Source organism: Syngnathus typhle, linkage group LG1 (assembly GCF_033458585.1).
Source record: "Syngnathus typhle isolate RoL2023-S1 ecotype Sweden linkage group LG1, RoL_Styp_1.0, whole genome shotgun sequence".
NCBI lineage: Eukaryota > Metazoa > Chordata > Actinopteri > Syngnathiformes > Syngnathidae > Syngnathus > Syngnathus typhle.
In genome coordinates, this window is record NC_083738.1 from 9,956,034 (window position 1) to 9,964,774 (window position 8,741).

The 8,741-nt window shown below is 43.1% G+C and overlaps 1 protein-coding gene across 2 annotated transcripts in view; it reads right to left on the reverse strand.

The window, feature by feature from the left end:
* Positions 1-7,959, reverse strand: part of ppargc1b (peroxisome proliferator-activated receptor gamma, coactivator 1 beta) — a 53,666-nt gene extending 45,707 nt beyond the window's left edge. For both annotated transcript variants that reach the window (XM_061278901.1, XM_061278893.1), the window contains exon 1: positions 7,809-7,959. In XM_061278901.1, the coding sequence (XP_061134885.1) occupies positions 7,809-7,889 (81 nt within the window). In that variant the 5' untranslated portion in view covers positions 7,890-7,959. The remainder of the gene's footprint in view (positions 1-7,808) is intronic.
* Positions 7,960-8,741: the final 782 nt, after the last annotated feature.

Sequence of the window (8,741 nt, forward strand, 5' to 3'; positions counted from 1 at the left end):
GTATTTATTTATTCATTTATTTACTTACGTATTTAAATTACGTTTATGAGCCCTAGTTTTATCTTGCAGGCATCTAGAGCCAACTCCAGCAGTCTTTGTGCCTGAACTGTGAGGCAGACATGCTAACCAGTGCCACCTGGTTTCTATGTGATTAGTATTATTTTTTATTCTAGTTATTTGTATTGTTTTCATTTTTTGCCATTTATTTGTATGTTATAATTTATGACGCTTTTCTCCTTATATTTTTATATATTTTATTTTTAATTTGTTAATACACATTGTTTTTTCTATTCTGTATATTTTTGTTCTTTAATTTTTGCACACTTCTCTAGTCATTTAAATATTTCAATTTTGTGGGCTATCATTTTATAATTAATGGAATTTCAAAGTAAAAACTAGGTAAGTGCAGTCATCACAGTAAACAGCTCACCAGTGATTCCACGCAACTTCAGTCAGGGGTGTACAGGTCTTTAAAACATTCCAAAAATAAAGCTAAGCAAGTACAGTAAATTCTGGCTCTAATCAAAATGGATGTGTGTCCTTTTCTCACCTTTTCCTGCCACTTACATTCATTACAGGCCCTCATTGTGATATTGATAGTGTCTCACACATACATGCAACACACACACACACACACATCAGCTGCATTAGTATGGCAGCCATGCAGCTAAAGGTAATGTGGATGCAGTATCAGCCAAGGGCGATGAGGGGAAGCATCAGAGAGGCCTGCTGCGAGCCTCCATGTTAGCTGTCCTATTTTTTGGGAGGATGATTTATCACGGCGACCTCCACCAGGGAAATGTCTTTTTTTAACACATATAGAACACAGGCTTCCAAAGGAGGTGAGAAGCTGAGAGAGACTGACAGACCAGACGTATGTTTAAAACAACGTAATGGCTGCAACATCGCATGGATATCAAAGAGTGTGCCTCTGGATTGATGGAGGTGCTGGTCCCAGGGGGATTAGCAATTCAAAGATCAATATCAATGATTGTGATCATTTTGAAGTTGACGTGCGCACGCGCCCACAAGCACACATACACGCACACACATGCTTGTAAATAATACAAACCAGTTCATGCACTACAGCATTTAAATAAATCACAGACATTTTAAATAAAAACTGGAATTTTTTTTAAATGCCTGAAGTGGTGAAGTCAAACCAAATGTGTTTGTGCAGCAGTGTAAAATGAACATGAGAAATGTTCATTTCGGGCACATAAGCTTATAAATACGACGGCAGCCGTCATTGTTTCCGACTTTATCACGCGTGTTTTATTGCTGATGACGTTCCTACTTGTCGTCTGTGCTTAAAGTGTCCCCTTATTGCTACTGCTACTAATAATTGGATTCTCCCTGTAGCTGTATTACATCTTAAAATCTCCCTGGTGTCTCCCACTTAAGGCAGACCACTCACTTCATTGCTCATGTTCATTTTCACTGCAATAACAATAAAAGTAAAGAAGAAAAAAGACATTTGACTGCCGCAGGCATAAACAGTCTCTCTCTCTCTCTCTCTCTCTCTCTCTCTCTCTCTCTCTCTCTCTCTCTCTCTCTCTCTCTCTCTCTCTCTCTCTCTCTCTCTCGCTCGCTCTCTCTCGGTCTCGCTCATGATGCCAGCAACATTTACTAACATACTGACATACGCACACACACACACACACACACGCATACACATACACACACACACACACACGGTAATACACAAATTCTAAATTACTAACAGACACACACGTACACGCACATGCACAAGTTCAACGTATATGCACCAGTTTATTGGTTCCACTGCCGATAATCCACAAGCAGGATTATTGTGTATAAAGAGTTTGGGAGCTACGAGGTTAGGGGGATTAAAGGGGGCGTGGGTGGGTTATGTCACTCTGTCAAGTTGGCAACCTGCTGCTAAGGCGCATGCAGGAAGCGAGGAAGACTCAGGTAGCATTTAGTCACTGAGCATTTAGAGCAGTACTGTCTGTCTTCATAGTGAAGGCATATGCAGGGTCAGGTCATCCTGTTGATTTGGGTTCCCTGGCGCTTTATCTAGAGCCAACAGTCTCAAACTTGGGCCTTAAACTGGACATCACGGGCAAATTGGTGATTGTGTTATTTGTTTTCAAATCTTTAAATGGTCTGGCCCCACCTTACCTCTCTATGCTCCTTCACCCATAGGCAAAGGTCAGCGGACCAGACATTATTAGACAGACCGAGGACTAAGCGAAGGCTCAGATGGGATTGAGCCTTTTCCATTGCTGGTCCTACTCTTTGGAATGACCTCCTGCTAAATGTTTTGACTTAAAACAAAAACTGAATTGTTTCTTACAGCATATTAACATGTTTAACGTGATAAAGTGAAATTGATTGATTGATAGAACTACTATTTTTTACAATGTTACACCATTAGGTGCACTAAATACTGACAATTTGCGTTGTTGGCTAACTGTAACTACATGCCTATGAAATGTTATCACGCTAAACTAATAAGCTTAGGGAAGGTTGTTTGCAGGGCCGGTTGGTCATTTCTAAAAACAAAGAGGATAGAGTTGCTGTCTTACTAAAAGTGAACGTCTAAACCCACATTCTTAGCTAATAGTTAAGATAAGGGGCCATAAAACTTAGAGATAACTAAACTGAAAGCGCAAACAGCTTTTGGCGGTCGAAGTCTTGTTGAAGATTTGGAATATAATAGTGATGATTCTTTATCGGAGTGCGTGTGTGCGTGCGTGTGTGTGTGTGTGCACATTTCAAGGGCACAGGTGTAAAACAGAGAAAAGGTGAAAGGAAATTTCCATTGCCCATTGGACACACACACACACACACAGGTGCCAGCATGTTTTGTCGCTGTGGCAACCAGGTGGCATGAGCAGGTACAGACTGGTGTGTGCAGTGTCAGCATGCACTTATTTATAATATACACACACACGCAAGGAGGCTGAGTCGTCATGTAACACTTCCCCTGACAAGCATTTGTTGTCATTTTCAGTTGTTTCCTCATTAAATAAAATTAGAAACGACACTAATATGTACGGTTCATGTGTGTGATAGAAATTCCTACCAAGTTTCACACTCAAGAACAAACCTGCAAACAGCCCAATTCACCCTAAAATGGTGTACCTACTGGCTCCTTTTGAGTGTGGTTTTTCAGACTTTTTTTGTAGTTATTCCCATGTTGCTGTGAAAATTCATGTTGAGGGATACGTTGCAAGGGATACGTTTGTTTCAATCACTACGAAGATCGAGCCTGAAATTCGCCGCTTCAATCTGAAACCTCGTTTGTCTTTTTAGGGATGGCTTCTTGACTTTGGTGTGATTCTACTCATGACAGACAGGTTTTACCAAACTTCGAGCACAACTTCCTTATCATGAAATGCGAAACGGAAGCTGAGTAAGCACCTTGATGAATTATTGAGCGCAAACACAATGCTCCCCTTTGGGGAGGGCGTGCATTCGAGTCGGATGCCATGTCAACCTCCAATGGATTCTGGAGGTCGAACGTTAGGGCTCTGAAAGTGCGTTGCAATAGCTTCTTTCACACATCAATGAAATAGCTTCTTTTTCACATCAGTGAAGCAAAGATCGAAATGAGTCGCCCTCCGCCTATCACGCACAATGCATCAAAGTGGAACATTGCTAAACCAAACAGTGACATTTACGCATCAGGACAGGAGAAGCACGTTTGAAATGTTCAATTTTACAGCCCTGTTCTTGCTGCCCACTATCTACTTACACTCCGCTCTAAATGTAACTTCCTAACCCTAACCCCCTAATTCTAATCCTCCAAGGCATCCCTCCAACCCAAAGCCATCTAACCCTAATCCTAGCCAGCTAACCCGAACTCTCTAACCGAGTAGCGCATTCATCCATTTTCTATGACACTTATCCTCTCGGATTGACTTTGAACATGAGGCGTGGTACAGCCTGAACTACGAATTACACTCTGGACTGCAGGGTACACCTGGACTGGTTGCCTACCAACAACAGAACACATGTAGACACATTTATAATCACACCTATGGACAATTTTGAGACTTCAGTGAACCTCAGATGAAGGTTCTTCTAATCATGACATTATCCCTCTAAACTGAACCCCAACGTAAAAATAATCTCAATATACAACTCAAAGTGGGAATATTAGCAATAACCCCAAGACCTAAATCTAAAACCACAAACATACTCTAATATGATACTAACAAACCAATACCACTTTACCAGTCTGATAAATACCTCCCGAGCTACTGGGTTATAACTGATGGCGACATTTTGTTAGCAAACTATGCTCTGCGGAATTGATGAATGCCGCTCGGGTGGTGACGGAGGCCGTCAAAGAAGCACAGACCTTCCCGAGCACCGTCAACACCTCTGGCTGTCCCACCACTGGCTGTCCCACCACTGGCTGACCCAGTCTTGCTCCCATCGCAATTCTATTATTTATTCATTTTTTGTATATATTTCTAAAATATTTTACCTTATTAACCTACACCCAAAATAAAAACAAGCATTCCAACGCAATCTGCCAATAGTACACTGTTATTATGATGATGATAATGATGATAGTTGCACCTGCAGCATCAGGATAAATGTGCTCAGAGAGGTACTGACATTTGAGATGGTCACATGATATATATACACACACACACACACACACAGGTTGCTGACTCAGTGCGTGGGAGTACAGGGGGGCTTCGCTGAAATGACTTTAAGCTTTATTAACTTTTCCATTTGCTACTTGTGGTTTGAGAGTTTGCAAATGTTCGAAACTTGTGGTTTGAGAGTTTGCAAATGTTGGTTGCATTGCGCTTGATTGGTTATCCTACAAAGCGCAAGTTGTTTGTCGCCATCGACGAAACCAATTATTATTCCAATTATTCCAACCTGTGTTTTTTTTCTTGATCAGTTCATCCTCACGTTTTGCAGGAGCCTGAAAATTGAACCAGGTGTGTTTAACGAGGGAAACTTGGAAAACATGTCGGAATGCGGCCCCCGAGGACTGGAGTTTGAGACCCCTGCTCTAGGTGCTGCAGAGATACTTTTATGATGTGTTTGGTTTTTTTTTTTCCTCCGTTCAGTTTTCTCCGTTTTCTATTATATATTTTTATCCATTACGTCACATCTGTTGTGGTGGGTCTACTTAACAAGGTAATAGGTGTGGCCAAACGGTTTTGCAAATCCGCCATCTTTATTACTCTGAGAAACTTGATACATAAGCTTTAAAATGTCTTTATGGACGGGAAGTAATTCTGTGTGACTCAATTTCTACAGTGATTGATTGATTGATTGATTGATTGATTGATTGATTGATTGATTGATTGATTGATTGATTGATTGATTGATTGATTGATTGATTGATTGATTGAAGGTTATTTAAAACAACACTGCTGACAGAAGGAGACCAGCAGGTGGGAATACACAAATGGTTCCGTTCCAGACGAAATGCCCATCATTGCTTATTTACTGACCTCAAAGACAAGCCCTGCAATTTCAAAGCCACACACATTCAAAGTCACGGATACTATAGAGCTGAATGTCAGGAAACAGACCCCAAATGCACAAAAATAATCACTGCACTTCATTTGCATATATTGTGATGGGATTTATAATGATTTATTCAAAATATTATTTTCTAATATTATTTTCACTGTTTGTGGGGGGGGGGGGTCCCTATACGGACTGTACTTGCTTAATTTCACACATGATGGATGGGCAATCAGTCATCGAGACAACGCTATCTATGGGCAAACATTACTCATTTTTCCACATTATACATCCCCTTTGAAACTGGCTGCGACAAACGTTGCTCAAAATGGGAAAAAAGAAAACGTGTGAATGTGCAACAGGGGGAATGACAGCCAGCCAGAGAGAGAAGAGGAAGAGTCACATGCTGGAGGGAAAAGGAGGAGGCGCGCCACCGTCGACGTCACGTTAACGCCTCCCTTCCTGCCTCCCTCCTCCACTACGACTCACATGACTGCAGCAGCTCGGTTCTGTAACACATCACGAGGAGTAGTATTACGGGGGGGGCGAGCAACGTAGTCACGAAGTGGCAGAGAGAGAGAGAGACAGAGAGAGAGAGAGAGGGCACCGTTTAATAACCCTGAGTAAATATTAACGCAAATGATAAGATTCAAAGCAGACAGTTGATATTCCTGTAATTCTGATACACACGGGCACACATTCAGCATAATTTATGAAGCCTGCTGCAACGTTACATGCACGTCGACCTCATTTGGAAGTTGACACATGGACTGGTCGCGCTTGTTTTTCCTCACGGGAGCATTACAACGTGGTTGCAAGCCTGGATATTAGGAGCAAGGTCACACCATGAAGTAACGTGTGCAGCGAGATTAAATGCTGAATATTGCAATGTCACAATGCAGTTGAATGTAAAGGTTAATACGGTGAGTTATAAATAGGCCGCTTCATGCACACACACACACGCGCTCATGCACACACAAACACACACACACACACACTTAACCTGCTTCAAGTGCCAATCTGCTTGAACACATGATGCAGTCACCAATGTCACAGCAGTGATGCAGTGGCTATATCAGGGAAGGTGGGTGGATAGGTTTGGGGTGCATCTTCGAGAGGGATTAGATGAAGGTGGGGAGGGGCCTGGGGGTCTAAGTAAGCATGCTTGTGCGTGTTTTGGAAGCGCGGCATCCATCCAGGATCAAGATGAGGGATTAGAGCCTTGATCCCAAGCCGCTCTGTCTTGTCATACGCCAGACATTGGCGGAGCTTCGTACGAAAATGACCACATTTTAGAATTAATTCGCCTTTAATTCTCATCATCACACTTTAAGCGCAACGCGTCACATCGCAACCGCAGGGGATGGCCTCCGGAATACATCGGCGCACAACAGTATCCCATACGTAGTTGGATTTGTGTACCAGGTCTCATCTCGGAAAAGTTGCGCTTGATCGCAAGGTGCACAAACGCACCTTGACAATTCGTTTGAACGGCGATTTTACTACGGCAGGAAAACAGTACACACAAATCGCCGATATATGCAGCATGGTTAAAAAGAAAATCCAGTCATACGTTTGGGGACATCAACACCCCCCACACCACCCCCCGCCCCAAACAGCGCCAGCTTTTGTTAATACCACTATAAACGTCAAATAATGTCTCGTCATAACCACAATGCTACGGAGCACCGTGAGAGTTGACCCAACTTGGAGGGGCAGCGAGCGGTCTGCAGAGGAGCAGAGACCCGTCAACGTAACAGCTTCCCACCAGCACACGTAACAGCTTCTCACGTGCGGTCTTAATTCAACAGCAAAATCGTGCAATCAAATATACAAGCAGGTGTGTTGTAACAATAAGATGCCGATAAAAAAAAAAAAAGTCTTTCCAGGGGGGGGATCATCATGGTCCCACCCTCGGGGCTCGTTGCACGCGCTGGCGGTTCTACCACGTGTCCACGCCGGGTTACACTGACAGCTAACTTCCCCGTGAAGAATGCGTCAAAAAGTTTCCAAAGTGCGGCTCCGCAGTCCCCCGGCTGCAGCAAGGGGGGGCTGAGCGCCCACACGCACACCTCCGCCGCGTAAAACCACACATTTGTCTGCCACGAATCCTCCGAAGCGAAGGTGATGTCAAATCCTCCGCGTGAACGCCGCGAGTCAAGACACCGCGGAGCACTGAGCATGCAAGTTGCTGCTGACAAGCCGGCAAAGGGCTCCCTCGAGCCGGCCTCTCGGCGCTCCAAGCACCGGTGGTAGTGATGGAGACCAGTCAAAACTGAGAAGGAAACCGGGAGACGAGCCAAAGCAGGATTCTCTCATGCACCAACCGGAGGTCTTACCTGGCTGTCGGGATTCTCTGTCAGGTAATTGAAGACGAAGGACGAGAGTTCCTCATCTAATAGTGAAGCGCAGTCCGCCATCTTCTAGTGAATGAGGCGCCGCGAAGCCAGGCGGCAGAGTAATAGAAGAAGGGTTGCAGTGACACTTGTGATCTGCAGGGGGCGCTTCTGTTTACACTGCAATCAACCTCTATGGCACACATGCACACAAACACACATTTGACACTTAAATCAGTAACAATAACTACTAAACCAACCCAAATAAAAACAATCCTCTAAGAAAATAATCAGAATGGGGGAAACATTATCTAATTATATAATTATACTAATTACTGGACTATTTATTTTACTATTACATTATTTTTGTATTATTATTTTATATATATTATATTTTATATATATATATATATATATATATATATATTTTATATATATATATATATATATATATATATATATATATATATATATATATATATATATATATATATATATAATATATTCATCCATCCATTACCTGTACCGCTTGTCCCCACGGGAGCCTATCCCAGCAGTCATCGGGCAGTAGGCGGGGGACACCCTGAACCGGTTGCCAGCTAATCGCAGGGCACACAGAGACGAACAACCCTCAGCACTCGTACTCACACCGAGGGACAATTTGGGGTGTTCAATCGACCTACCATGCATGTTTTTGGGATGTGGGAGGAAACCGGAGAGCCAGGAGAAAACCCACGCAGGCACGGGGAGAACATGCAAACTCCACACAGGGATGGCCGGAGGTGGAATCGAAACCACACCCTCCGAACTGTGATGTGGATGTGCTAACCAGTGTGCAACTGAGCCACCCTATGTTATATATTATATTATATATTATATTATTTTGTATCGATCGATAGATACTATATTGATCCCTGGGGGGGGGGGGGAATAGTA